A 15,300-nucleotide genomic window follows, 5' to 3' on the forward strand; every position below is an offset into this window, starting at 1 on the left:
ATCCAGTAAAGGGTGGAGATTCTCCTTAGTCCTCCTTTTTGTGTTGATGTATTTATAAAAACATTTTTTGTTGTCCTTAACAGCAGTGGCCAGATTGAGCTCCAGATGAGCTTTGGCCTTTCTGATTTTGTCCCTGCACAGCCTCGCAGCATCCTTGTAGTCCCCCTGAGTGGCCCGCCCTCTTTTCCAAAGATTATAAACCCTCTTTTTTCTCCTAAGCTCAAGCCACAGCTCTCTGCTCAGCGAGGCCGGTCTTCTTCCATGCCGGCTCGTCTTTGGGCACGTGGGGACAGACCGTTCCTGCACCATTAAGATTTCTTTCTTGAAGAGCGCCCAGCCTTCCTGGACTCCTCTGCCCTTCAGAACCGCCTCCCAAGGGACTCTACCAACCAGTGTCCTCAGCAGCACAAAGTCAGCCCTCCGGAAGTCCAAGACAGCGGTTTTACTGATCCCCTTCCTGACTTTGCCGAGTATCGAGAACTCTACCATTTTGTGGTCACTCTGCCCAAGACAGCCCCCGACCAGCACGTCTCCCACCAGTCCTTCTCTGTTAGTGAACAGAAGGTCTAGCGGGGCACCTCCCCTGGTAGGCTCGCCAACCAGCTGCGTCAGGAAGTTATCTTCCACGCTCTCCAGAAACCTCCTAGACTGCTTTCTCTGGGCTGTGTTGTGCTTCCAGGATATGTCTGGGAAGTTAAAGTCCCCCACAAGAACAAGCGCTGACGATTTCGCAACTTCCGCCAGCTGCCTGTAGAACTCCTCATCTGCCCCCTCATCCTGGTTTGGCAGTCTATAACAGACCCCCACCAGGATGCTTCCCTTGTTGGCCTTTCTGCTGATCCTAACCCATAGCGACTCCACCTTGTCATTCCCAGCCTCAAGTTTTGGGAAAAAAATGTTAATTCTGTTTTCTTGGGTGAGAAGGCTTTATTTTTATATAATGATTTTCATTAAAATATAAATCTGGTTTTAGAAGGGTCCCTTTGTAGGAAAAGGTTATGCTTTCAGGGCAATAGTGTTTTTTGGGAGGGAATAAATATTAATATTTTATAAATATATTTATTTATTTTGAGAAATAAATAGCAATAATGATTGAAATGCTGGAGTACAGTCAGCTGTATAGTGATGTCCAGGTGCTCTTTCACTACAGCAGCGGCAATGATACCCAAACTCCCATGACTGTAACAGCCTTCCTTTGAACTAAAAGAATCTGGAGAACAGACCTTTTGTCTGAAAAACCTTATAGCAGGTCAAGAAGTTGGTGGCAGCAGCAACTATAGATTAGTTGCATTGTCTGCCAAGAAAAATTAGTTTTGCGAGCAACTTCCCAAATATGTGCACACCCAAAGGATCCTAAACACTTGCTTATAGTAGTGTATGTGATGTTATGCAGGTCTGTCAGCACTTTGTGTGCTTTGAAACTTACTGTCTCTTTATACCTTCTTTTGTACAGACTCCCTGATGTTAAATTACTGTACTCGTATGTCTTTGAGTGAAGCCAAGCGATGTGGTTTCCAAAGTTGCTGTTTAAAAAGTTTAATTGAAAAAAGACTCATAATTGTAGTGTATGACAATACTGACAAAAAAAAAAATGCTTGCATATGCTATTTACTGTATAATGTAGCATTACAGATTTAGTAAAGTAGAAGACTTTGTACAACCACAGACCACATCCTTTCTAACAGTTGTGTAGGGACTGCATTTACTTAAAATTTTTCCAAATTCAGACAATTTTTTATTAGATAACTGTAAGTTACTGCATTTATTTCAGCTAGTAATGAGACATTCTTATGTTAAAAGGCAAACATACATGGTAAAAAATTGCTGATGTGATTTTTTTATTGTTTTTCCCTAATTCAGGAATGAAATGCTTCAAAGAAGCTGAAAGAAACTGGACAGGACTTGTCCTATATGTGTTTCCAGTTTAATCTTACCTTCAAATGTCAGTGCAAAAAAAAAAAGGCATTAATCTGAAGAAGAGAGCTTCATTGATCTTGTAATTTTTGCCTTATCTGTAATTTTAAAATATTTTGTTATGAAGCATGTATTTAAAATGTATAAATTTGCCTCTCATCTGAAGTATCTCTATGTAGTGTAAGTAAATGTGTGATATAAAAGGATTGCATGCTTGCATAATACAGTCCAGATTTGTCAGATTGCAAGTCTTACCTAAGGCTTAGAATAAATGTTAGGAGGCAGATGTCTGGTATACCAGTCTTCTGAAATGTGTTCTTCTGTGTTGTCAAAAAGAGCAGTCTTTCTAAATTACAGATAGTGTTTTGTTGAAAGTTGTCCTGGTTTATGATTTTGTTTGTATTCTTTCAGTGAAGTAGAACTCAGCCTTTGCTTTGATGGTCACAATAAGAATGAGCAAATGAGAAGACCTTAGCATTTAGGGCCATAAAAATAAAGTAATAAAGAAAGGGGATGAGAGAAGCTTTGAAGTGGCATCTAGCCTTAATTTCAGTGCGAGAAAACCAGATGTGTCTCTGGGAGTTCTGTTTCAGCTCTGTTATTTTTTTTTTTTTTTTTTTTTTTTGAGAGTACAGGGAACTCAAGCAAATCATACAATGGAGAGACCCCCAAACTGAATATCCCTACCCTTGTACTCAGATCTTTCTCACCACTTTAACTTTGAAGTGAACTGCTCTGTTCCAGAGAAACATAGTGTGACCCTTCAATTTTGTGTGCATCCTCCTCTACCAACTGGATTAGACATCCTTTTTTTTTTTTTCCATGCTATAACCTGAATTGATTTCCTATCCAAAAAATCCTGGTACTAATAAAGATCATAGCAATTTCAAAATGACCAAACTGGATAGAATTTTCAATTTGATGATTTCACAGGGCTGCCGGTTAGAAGAAATCATTGGTACACAGCATTTTGGCGTCAGCAATCCTGTAAAACACAAGGTAAACCTAAAGCAGTTAGTAAGTGCCACTCCTCGAGATGTGCGTTATGTTGCTACTCACAAATAGAATGATATATTCAAATAATCTATTTGAGGGCTCTTTTTAGTAGTCCTTATATCACATTAGGCCATTGAAAAGACTGATGTTTACTGTACTTGTATGGAGTAGGTTAAAACCAAGATTTTTTTCAACGTCTAGCATTGGTGAAAATAAGTAAAATAATACTGTCTTTTAAAAAGACAACGACTCTCAAAGAATGGAAAGGAGAAAGAGTCGATAAGAAGGCAAATAACATGAGTCAAATTCAAGGTTGTAGTCAACTTTTAACTTGAGCAAGGTAAATTATTTTTCTCTGAGGGCTTGTCCATGTGCTAAAGCTGAGCTACCTGCTAAATGATGCCAAAGCCTGCAGTGTTCAGAGGAATGGATAAGGAAGAAGTTTACAAATTCAGAGAAAATAGGTCAAATTGTCCTTTTCAGTTGTCTTGCACTGAGATAGCTAAAAATGGAACTTATCCCTGAGCAAGCTATTTCAGTGTGGATTTTTTTTTTTTTCTGTTGTTTGGTTTGGTTTAAATCCTTTTACAGCAGGCCACTGTCCAGGCCCACTGTGGGAATCAAGAACCAAGAATTAACTTGATACATGCAAGAACTATAACTTATACTGCTTTTCTCGTGTCATTTTAGTCAGCTGTGTCCATTTCTGGAGTCCAACACATCCCAGTGGAAAACATTAATGAGTAATAGTTCGTGCCACATACTGAGTCTTGAGAGTATCCTCATGAATACTAATGAAATATACCGGGAATTTTTTTCCACCTTTGCTCTAGTGAGTAGCAAGCCATTAATACAACCTCACTATGAATGCTAAAATACCAAAGGCCAGTTTACATCCTTTACTATATGCACAGCAGTGTATGTATATAGTTACTCTGTGTTACCAAAACTTGATCAGAGACTTTTGTGGAATCTTCTTCCTTGGAGATCTTCAAAAACCACCTCAATGTGGTCCTGGGCAACCTGCTTTTGGTGTCCCTGCTTGAGCAGATGGCCTCTAGAGGCCCCTTCCAACCTCAACCATACTGTGATCCCGAGAGAGAAAGAAGAAAATTGTGTTATTTCCAAAAGTGCATTATTTCCATGTGTCTTGGAGCCTTTATCTCTGCATAACCAGAAAGTTAGCATGCTGACTTCTAGCTGCCTTTATCAAAGTAAATCAGTCTTTACCAAGTAATAAAAGTACAGACACAAAAATACACAGAGTTGAAACTCTGAATTGCAGACTGGGGTTTGTATAAAATTGAAAATTATGTTCTCAGTAAAAGAACATATTTTTGCTTTATTTCCCCTAAGATTTATTGATGAGATATAAAGTTTGTGTGTAGATCCAAACTGACATTTCTTAGATAACAGAACAACTGTCTAAGTTGGATGTGGTAAAGATTGTGACTGTTGTGTGGTAGCTTTTAATGAAACTTTCTGTAAGATTTGGTTTAAAACAAATGCCTTTACCTACTGTTATGTAGGAGAGTTATGACAATAATTACCAAGATATTCTACATCTTACACAAGTATTTTGAGGAGTCTTGTCAAAATACCAGATAAGTGAGTGCCAAAAATGCAATATTCCAGATGAGTAATGAACAGGTTTTCAAATTGAATTATTTGAAGTCTATTCATCCAGTTTTATAGTATTTATAGTAGTCACACTTGTGTACAAGCTGATTTTTCCAGCATTTACTCATGAGATTTCATCTCCTAAACTGAAGAGAAAGAAAAGATTGTTCTTCCGTCCTGTTTAGAGAGAAGTGACTATGAAGATCTCTGAAATGCTAGAAAGAATTTTATATCCCACAGGAGAGTGTTTCAAGTCTATGATTCTTGCCTTTGTATATAATGTCAGATACACTTTATATAATTTTGTATATACTGTCAGATACACTTCGATACATCTCAATCTCAATAATCTCAGTGCATCACTTTGATACATCTCAATAAACTCAATAATCTCAATGTCAAATTGAGTAGTAAGGAAAGCTGTGTTTTGTCCAAAAACATTTTGATACTTTTGGAGTACTGACTCACTATATGATTTGAGACTGAAACAAAATATTCTTAAGCAGCTCTGTCCTTGCGCCCACTCTTCTCTCTACTCCCCGTTTCTGTTTTCCCTTCTGGTTTTGTATGACTGTCCCTCTAGGATCTTTGAATGTTGCCTGTTCCTGTGCCAGTGTGGGCCAGGTATACTCACACGGTTCCTGGGATATACCACTGCTGTAGCAGTCTGATTATTGCTGGTCCTTGAGCAGAAGTCCTGATCCATTTCTTTGAACATTTCTGGATGTCAGCTAATAGCCAGCTGTCAAGGTTTAATGTGAACAGCATCATTTTGTCAAAACCTATGGAGTGCTAGCTCATCTCCATTTTATTTTCTGTTTGGTACAAGAGTTTCTGAAATATTTGAGTGAATTAAAAAATATTTTGGAAGTGAAGAAGAGGGATAATTAAAGAAATAAACACAGGATACTTCTTCAGGAATATTTAATTTTAGTTCTCTTAAATCAAAATCATTTTCACTTCAAAGGTGTTTGTGGGATCATGGCTATTTGGAATGGTACAAACATTCCGCCAGTGGTCTGTCTCCAGTCCCCTCATTGGGATGGATGAGCTTCTCCAACAGAAGCTTCTTTAGAAGCTGAACTTTTAGAATTCTGCTGAATATAGTGAGAAGATAAAGATTAATTACTGGAGTTTATCTCATTAGCTAAGCTCCATAACATGCCTATCCAGTTAGGTGTCTGTAAACTGCAGCAAGGAGAGGTAGTGTGTGCAAAGAGCAGGTTATAATTCTAATCTTAAACCTTTAGGTTTATGCAGATTCGTCCAACTATCTGTTGTTTGTGACAGTAGAGTGAATATTTTACTAGGCTTTTATATGGAGGTAACTTGTAATTAAGTTATGCTCAAAATTTGCAAAATGATTATGATTCAAAGGGATTTTCAAGAACCTGGGGAACATTAAGATAGTCTTGTAAAGTCTAGGTTGTTTTATGAAGTGAGAATAGTAGAGAGCAGAACATTTTCAAGATTAGTTGTTCTTCCTAGATTTGAAAGCTGAAAAGGTTAGGCAAACAGGCAATAAAAGAGGTATCTGCTAAGGACAACATGGCATTCGGGACTCCTGGTGTTTTGCACCTCTTCTGCTACCTTACAGTTGAAGCACACTTTTTTCCTCCAGCTTTGTTCTCTGTCCAGGAGTATTTTTAGGGCTGAACTTATGATAAAAGAAGGCATTGTGTTATATAAAATCTTACAATGAATAATAAAAAAAAAGAATCGTATTTTTTGCAAAAGTAAATATTTTAAATGGAATTACTGTTTCTTCATCATTTACAGTGCTGTTTTCAGTTACTGTTGTTTTGCTTTCTGCATTATACAATTTGGATGACATTTATGCTTTTAACGCTTTAAATAATATATGAGGTGAGTTCATTGTGAAACACCTGTGATACATCCACCTGCATTCTGTGCTCATTGCCCGCCTTTATTCTGAATTCAGCCTGTGTGCTTTTAAATCACTGAACCAAGTTTAAGTTTAAGCCCCTTTCCAGCTCTCTTCCTGCATGACAGGGGGAGAGTTTCCAGGGGGAGAGTGTTGCAGTCCATCCCCCTTGCTCCTCATAGTGTCACAGGCTTGCTGCTCTGCCAGTTGGCAGCTCCGCACTTGCAGGTGTGCTCGCACGTGGCATGACTGGGGCTGTGAGACCCTGCAATATGCAGGGATGCCACAGATACAGAGGCCCTGGTCTGCAGCAGGAATGAGCTGGTTGGCACGTCCTGGGGGCAGTTAAGGCAACTCATCTTGACCCCATCCCTCCTGTCCCCTCTTGGGCTGGACGGCTCTAGTCAAAACATTTCCTTCATGAGTGGCGGTAACTGATAGCTGTTGAAGGTTGGCAATTTCTTTTAAGTTCTGGGAGCTGCTGTGATACAGCAACAGCTGCAGTTCAGGGGAACAAGATTGTGTGAAATGAGTGGTGCGTGTCAGTGAGGGTAAGGCCCTAGGCTGGCAGGCTGCCTGGCACCTGAAGGTACTCCTGAGGGAGGTGCAGGGAAGTAGCGCGTTGAGCTTGTTATTGGCTGAAACAGACCTGCGCCTGTGGCACCCCGCTCTGTTCCAGTCACTGGATAGTTATCTGCTTTATCTGAAGATTTTAACTGAGTAGCTTTGTGTTCTAGGCTAGAAGACAATTGCCTTCAGTGTATTGGTGTTTTATCCTTACAGAACAGTTATGCCTTAAGTTTGCATGCTCCTTGCGTAGCTGAAGTCTTATTTAAAAGTATATACAGATTTTGCTGAAGTAAATTATTAGTGATCACATACGAACTAGTCATACTCTTACAGTACTATTTTTTAAATTCAGAACCAATACCAACCTAACACAAATGTCTATTTCCAGAATATTCATGAAGATTTTTTGAGTCATTCTATCATCCTTTTATCATCCTTTTTTTGTTTATATGTATGTGCGTGTGCTATGTTGTAACGAAACATTCGTAATGATTTTCACTGGTTAGATATACATTATGTACTGGGTTTATATACTTGAGCTGGAAAATTGAAAAATAATTTTGCCTATGAATTGCCTATGACTTGTTCTTTATCTCTCCTCCACAGTCATAATGAACGAAAAGTAACCTGTAAGCATCCAGTAACAGGACAGCCTTCACAGGACAACTGTATTTTCGTTGTGAATGAACAGTAAGTGGCTAACAAATTTTAATCTGTATATTTTATAGTATTGAGCTAAGCTTCAGTGATTGCTAATTGTGATATTTATTTTTTCCATGTCAGATTAGCATGTATAAAGTTTTATTTATTTAAATTGTTTGAAAGTAATATTAAATGCTTAATATTATTTTATCTAAAAAGGTAAAAGCCATAACCTAAATTGGTTGTGTATGGTAGAAATGCACTTTGTTTAACTGTGTGGATTTCTATTTGTCACTTCAGTTACTCTACAGTGTTAGCAAACAATGTATATGCTATGTAATAATCCAACAAACTCCCAACAAGGAATTTATTTTTAATCTTACAGCAACAGTCAAGTGTATTTTACCTTGTTTTATCTTATGCTTTTTACTTTGTTGGTTATTTTCTTGACCAGCTGAGACAGTTTCTGAACCATTGAGTAATTTGGCTTTGCTATCTTCACGTTAATTTTGTAGCATACGCAACAAAATGTAAAGGTGGGAAGATAAGACCTGACTTCAAGATACTATATGTAGCTGGATATTGGGTGTCCAATTCATCATCATTGCTGTGACACCTGTTGTATCGTAGCTAGAATGGAAACTGCCAGAACTGCAGTATGTGAAATTGCACAAATGTGCATATTCTCATGGAAGTGGGGTAAAGCCATGTGGAGCCTTTGGAGAACATTTCTTCCTGTTTCTGCCTCATGTTTTTCCCTCCCACCAACACCGTAAACTAGTAGAGAAATCCTATTTTAAAACATCTTGAAATTAATCTATGACAGATTTAAGTTTAAAACACAGTGCAGGTAACTTTACAATGAAGTTTGAACTGCTTGCAAATGGAAAAAGTAGGACACAGCTCGTATTAGGCTCCATCTAGGGGTGCTTTTTAATAGCAGTCTGCATACACAGCATGTTCTAGTGCTATTACATACTCTATTTTCAGGACTGCTGCAGCGATGACGTCTGAAGAAAAGAAGGAGCGACCAGTAAGCATGTTATCTGAAGCAACTAACTATAATCTGACATCAGATTATGCTGCTCATCCAATGAGCCCTGTGGGCAGAGTAAGTATGTCCAAATTAAGTTAAAATTATTTAGTTATTTCACCAGATACTAGACAGTGCTTTATTAGTATTCCGTTTTAAAAGAGAAACAGTGTATTTGTTATCTTTTTCAGGACATTCAGTTCTTTAGATGTTTTACTTGAAAACTGAGGTGTTTGAAATTAGCACTGAAGCTGTAATTTTTATCAGATGTCTCAGATCTTATGACTTGCATATATATATAAATTGTTGACAGAATCTAACCTTTATAATTAAGTGTTAATGAACAAAATCTTGAGTCACTGCTCAGACATCTGGGTGTAAGCATTGTTAGGGATACACAACTGGCTAGATTTCTTTTGGTAAGGTATCTATAAGAAGTGGTTACAAGAGAGAGAGATGTAAGGTGATCCTGTGGTAAACCAAAAGGGTTGGCTGACTATGATTTGCTGACATTGAACCAGAAATACTGGTTTCCTAAGAAAATTCCTAGGGAAAATCATGGAAATTCCAAGACTACCTTAAGTTGTATCCCACTTTCTTCATTTACCCAGCTTCTCAGAAAGCTAAGATGAATGCCCAGCTGTTTATCCAGGTGATGGGTTCAATTATATCTACTTTTAAGTTTTTTGAGTAAAGTTGGCAAAGCTATTGTTTGCATTTTTTCCATTTTGGAGAGCTTTCATAAAAGGAAAGTGCACTTCCTACAAAATTAATTTCCTTCATTAAGTTTGTTAAAATACCAAGATGAACGCTGTGATCAGTGCTGACAGATGCAAGCCCTCTAATATCTTCTACCAGGCAGTTATCACTTAAACAAGTGAAAAAAAAACACCACATTTTTACTACCCATTGAAAACCTTAGCCCTGAGAAGTGTTTTTGGTGGATTAATCCAGCCTGCAAGAGAAAATAAATTTTGGGATGTCTTTTAATTGAGCAGATTCCTTAATTTCAAAGAACTGATAGAATTTGTTTTCCATGTAGTAGGAAAGAAACATCCTAAGATATCTTAAAGTGCTTTTTTGAAACACCTTTTTTGTTGTTTTAAATATAAATTAAGGATTCTGCCTGTCTAATGAGACATAAGAAAAATGTTATTTAATGAGAAAAGGTGTCTAGCTTTCAGTGTCTTCATCTATCACTGTTGCTGGGGAAAAAAGTCACAAATTAATTATAAACAGTAATAAAATTCATAATCTCAATTCTTGTATGTTTCGATTTGTGCAGGACAGCCAGCTTATGAAGCAGTAAGAGTGGTGTAGATTGTAGTAATAGTTACACATAAAATTAGCTACAATAGTGCTTTCTAGGAAGCTCTTTCAATTAAATGTAGGAAATTAATTTCCTACATTTCCTGGGGAGCACACATTCTACAAACATGTTCATACTCTCCCTTCAAAAGAGTAGTTCAGAGTAGTCTGTTTGTTTCACAGTGTTCAAGAAGGAAGTTGAGATTGCTACAGGCCAATTTTAATTTCTTTACAGTCTTTGATTAGTGACACTTCAGCTTCTTGTGGAAACTTCTGTCTTTTGAAGAAGGACTTCTTGTGCTACTCTTCATTCCTCTTGTCTATTTATTCTAGTTTTTACATTAATCATTAATGTTATAAGTGCATTTGACAGTATATGCAATTACCATACATCAGTTTTCAAAGGTAAACTTGTCTGAATTACTGCAACGCCGTTTTTAATATTTTGTTTTCAGGACGTGCATAATTGCTAAGTGGAACCACAACTAATATTAGTCAGCCTTTTCTGGTGGCTCTTTAAGGCTAATGGTTTAAATTGCTTTTAAAGATAACTATATAGAAGTTGCCCACTGGTTGTACTTGGATGCAACAACTAATTTTCATCTACGTTTTTATTGTTTTTGTCTCCCAAGTGGGATATTCTTAGCTGTCTTAACAACATTTGAATATAGTATGTAGAAGCTTTGTGTATTACAGTGCAATAGGAGGAATAAAATATTGGTGAGGAAAGTAGGTTACAGAGTAGCAAAACGACACCTATTTTTTTATGTATTCCTTTTTGGAGAGAGAACTAATGAATGTGCTTAATGTTGGAAGATAATGAGGAATGGAGGTAAAGTTTATGGTAGAACTTAAGCTGAAGACAGTTGAAGGGTGTAGAAATAAGTTCTCACTTTCACAAATGTTACTTGATCCAGAATAGACATGGCACTTGAAGAATTTTCTGTTTTGTGGCAGAAAGACTCATTGGAGTCTGATACTGTTGTTCAGAGGGTTCGTATGTGGTGAGACAAAAATCACTCTCCCCCAGACAGAAGTCTTACTGCTACTCCTTCTTCCCCACTGTATAAAGCATGGTGACCAATTAATACACCATAGGCCTGGTCAGAGTACTCTTTTTTTTTTTTTTAAAAAAAAAAAAAAAAAGTATTGTTTCTCCTGTAATGGCTTGGAGTGTATTTCTAAATTTAAAACCACTAGCATAGACCTCTGAGGAAGATCTCCATAGGCTTATGGCTGCTACAGATATATATTTTTCTACCTTTCTTTTTAAAATGAAGAAGTCTTCCTCTTTTTTGTTGTGCTCTTTTCCTCTTTTTTAAGTGCTACCTAGACCAATATGATTACATATCCTGAAATTAATTTGGGGGATCATTTTTTTGATGTGTAGATGAAGTAAGGCTTGTTGTCAGTTCCCCTTCACAGTTCATCTCCCCTGCTCTTTCATCGTTGCCCTGATTATCAGCAGAACAGTGCTAACAGTTTTCTCACAGTAAGTGGAATGGAGTCTACATTACAGGAGATAATGTCAAATTGTTTATATATATCTGTGCATCAGTTTGTCGGTAGATATTTCACAGAGTACTCAAGATAGTCCAGCGTTAAATGGCTAGTTTAGGCGTAGCCATGTACATCATATCAGGGTTCAGGTTAGCCAGAAATTTCAGAGTAATAACCATGAGATATATCTACATTAGCAAATAGCACAGTAAACAGGAGCTATATGTGCAGGGTACTATTGGTGCTCAGGACCAAACATCTGTACTATATTTTAATGTCTTATCTTCAAGTTAGTCCAACAGTGTTCCTTGTGCATTTTACATTTCAGTCTTATACAAAATAAATCCAGTTTTCTCTACCATGCAAACCGAAGCACAGTTAGAGGGAATGATTGGGAGATTTTTTTTCAAGAGCAACCCCTAATCCAAGATAAAATGCTGAGGCAGAAACCCACTCAGTTCATGGAAAACTTCAATACTGAAAGGCATTGAAGTTGCCTACAATATCCAGAAGGCAGTATCATCTTGGTTTGTGGTTTGGGGAAAAAAAAAAAAAAAAAAAAAAAGAGCTGTAAAGACTAGAAACATATTTTTGAACAGAAGTTGAAAGTTCCAAAAATTTAGATTCCTGCTGTTTTGAGTTTACATGCAGAAGATTCTCGAGCCCTGTTTTTTCAAATATCAAAGCAGTAAGTTTAGTGTTGATCACTTTTCTGGTAGTTGAAGAGCATTTTTAAGTATACTTAGCAGTTCTGAAATTGGGAAAGAAGTTTCATGTAAATTCTGTGTCCCCTAGCAGCTGAATAGAGAGAAAAGCAGATAATATAATGATTAAATGTGCAGCTCCAGCTATTCTGGTTTTGTTCAGAGTTCAAAAACCTTGCTCGTGTTTTTCTTCAGGCTGGGGAAAGAGTGACTATCACTGGCTGTTTTTCCTGGCATCTTTCTCAATACTGGAACTGTGCACGGTCCTGTAACTTCTGTTTTCAGAAGCATCACAGTTGTTGGGACCATTCCTCAGAATGCATAAAATAGCACTTACAGTGGAGTGAGAAGTATTTGAACCCTTCCATTTTTAATTACTTCCTTTCTTACTGTTTCCTCAGTATGAGATATATTAGAAGTGTGGTGGAATGATCTGGGATGAAAGACATAAAAAGAGGAGGAGATGGTCTAAAAAGTTTGAGAACGGATAATTATTATATATATATACACCTTCAATATTTAAATCCCACAGTACATATTGTATTCTCAGCCTCAGAGGAGGCTGAGAAATCATTGTGAACAAATTGTGGTAAAATAATAACAAGTCATCTAAGCTATTCTCTGTATTAGCTAAAATTAGAAATCACTTCATGTTCTATTTAGTTAATGTATGTTTATATTTACAGTTGCAAAGATGTATAATTAATGCATTAAGTCTTTGCTCAGAGTTCAGTGAAATTGGAGTCAATATGGTTTATTGTCAGACCTATCTAAGAGAAATCTATTTAAATTACCTGCATTTGTTAGTAGACTTGACATTAGTAGTACTTGTGGTTGGTTGTGTTTTCAGAAGTCATGTGTTAACCATGTTACAAGTAATGGAGGTCTGGAAAAATATTAAGAGTTTTTGACCCTTTAATATGTAATGCTAGAGAAGGGATCAGTGTTATAAATTCTGATCCAAATCTTGGCACAGCTCTTGTGTAACATGCCAATATAGTAGCCTTACTGGTTTAATTGCATAGATGTAGAATTAATTTTATAATGTGCTGTAGATTGTTAGAGGCTCTTTGTATTTTCCTTTTTTTACATCTAGATGTCATACTTCTATTATCTTCTTTAAAATCATCCATTTTACACTAGTAGAATTTTCCAGATGAAAGTGTGAAAGATTTTGGTTTACAGTTTGAGTTAGGTTTTCAATCGCTTGCTCTGTCTTGCTTTCCAAACAGAGCTGAGTCAAATTTCTGTATCTCCAAGGGAAATCAAAAGCACTCCGATTGTTTTTATATTCCCTTCCGATTCTTTAAAAAGAAAGAAACACAAAACATCCTTGTTTCATTTTGTTATAGACTTAAGACAAACACGTATGGTTTTTGTAATGTCATTCTTTTTAGACTAAGCTATATTGTACTGTTCTGTAAATGGCATTGTTGACAAAAGCTGCACATCATTTTAAATTGCAGCTTTCAGTTTGATTTTAAACCTACTGTGGAATTCTCTCTAAAGCATGTATAAATCACAATGCAATTCTGTGAGGCATGTTGAATTTTCCTAGAGAAACCCATACCCTAATTTGCAACAAAAATTGTGTGTGTGTTTAGCCTTCCTATTTGAGCATCTTATTTAGAAACTTTGCATAACATTTCAATTAGTCTCAGTAGGAGAGATGGGGAAGCTAAAGCACAAGATTATATTGTTTAAACTCAAATAGTAGATTTGGAGCAGAGCCAAGAACACAGCTTAGAAAACTTATTTGAATTATCTTTTTTCTGCAGAATGGGATGTTTTCCTGTATTGCATTTTCCAGTATTGCATGTTTCTGAGGCACCAATCTTACAGAATTTAAAACATGCACACTTAGTAGATTTAGTTGCACAACAAACTTTCTAAATGTAGACTGAAAAGAATGAAATGTGAATTGGAAAAGCACTGCACGTTTCTTTATGCCTTTTCCATTTTCTTTGGGTTTCTCAAATACAAGAAGAGTGAAATCTAAAATGGTTTATATTCCCCGCTTCTCTTAATCATCCGTGATTGTTGCATAGCTGTAAGGATGTAAAAGATATAAGTGACAGCAGAAGTAAATGCTGGAGTTTAAGGACTAAAGACTCAAAGTAGGCCTTAGTGCAAGTAGGTAAAATATTGAATATTCAAACTAGCCAAAGGATTTATAGAGTGGAGGTTCTTGAGGGGGAAGAAAGAATTTTAGAAAGTTACCCTATATGTTAGGAAAGTGGAAGACTCATCAAGAAGCCTGTGAATTATATCTTGTTGAAATCTGAGCATGTTTTCATTCATTAGGCCTATGTTTAAAGCAGGAAAGAGTAGAATTTTCATACCCAGGTGATTTAATTTTTCATAATAAACAACAGCTCTGTTGGATGGCACTAGACCTACAGCTTGGTAGATTTTCTACCTGGCTAATAAGAAGGTCAGATATGTATTTGTTTTATATCATTAAAAAAATCTTCAAGTATTTGTTTTGGGATTTGTCTCTAAATTTTTTTGCAAAGGAATAAGGAATAAATGCTGAAGCCAGTATAACTATCATGATTCTTCATCTAAAAAGGAATACAGTTTGCATTCTGTAATCCCCCTAAGAGACATGTATAAGAAAAAGATCTCAAAGAAAGTTCATTATGATTTTTTCTCAGATATTGATACCATATTTTCTTTAACCTTTTCATTTTAATTTAGACATCACGATCTTCAAAGAAGGTTCATAATTTTGGAAAGAGATCAAACTCAATAAAGAGGAACCCTAATGCACCAGTTGTCAGACGTGGCTGGCTCTACAAGCAGGTACTCTTTCCCCTTTAATCCTGGGTTGCTTTTTTGTGGTTATTAGCTTTTTTGGTTGTTTGGTGTTGGTTTCCTTTTGGTAAGGTGCATAATGTACAGAAGACGATCGTTTGTAGAAAATATAATGGTAATGCCAGAGTGAAAGTATAAAGTGGGAGAAAATTAATATTTTAGTTAAGTATCTACCTATTAGGCAACATTGTGATATAAATGAGAAATATGCATTTTTTTTCCAAGCCTTTATGGGCTTGAAAAGTCTAGGCAGATGCTGGCGGTAAATAGACAAATGAATTTGAGGCATGCTTACATAATGGGACAAGGAT

General features: G+C 36.6%; 1 protein-coding gene across 30 annotated transcripts in view; it reads left to right on the forward strand.

The window, feature by feature from the left end:
* PLEKHA5 (pleckstrin homology domain containing A5) overlaps nt 1–15,300 on the forward strand; it is a 173,957-nt gene that overhangs the window by 96,373 nt on the left and 62,284 nt on the right. For 29 of the 30 annotated variants that reach the window (XR_004756315.1, XR_004756318.1, XR_004756323.1 and 26 more), the window contains 3 exons: nt 7,592–7,675; nt 8,618–8,738; nt 14,873–14,977. Coding sequence is in view for 25 of the 30 variants with exons in the window: in XM_035347754.1 (XP_035203645.1) it covers nt 7,592–7,675; nt 8,618–8,738; nt 14,873–14,977 (310 nt within the window). In the remaining 5 variants the exon portion in view is untranslated. Of the gene's footprint in view, nt 1–1,860; nt 2,049–7,591; nt 7,676–8,617; nt 8,739–14,872; nt 14,978–15,300 lie in introns of those variants that run through there. The other variant, XM_035347773.1, reaches the window with a different exon arrangement.

Source organism: Oxyura jamaicensis, chromosome 1 (genome assembly GCF_011077185.1).
Source record: "Oxyura jamaicensis isolate SHBP4307 breed ruddy duck chromosome 1, BPBGC_Ojam_1.0, whole genome shotgun sequence".
Lineage (NCBI taxonomy): Eukaryota > Metazoa > Chordata > Aves > Anseriformes > Anatidae > Oxyura > Oxyura jamaicensis.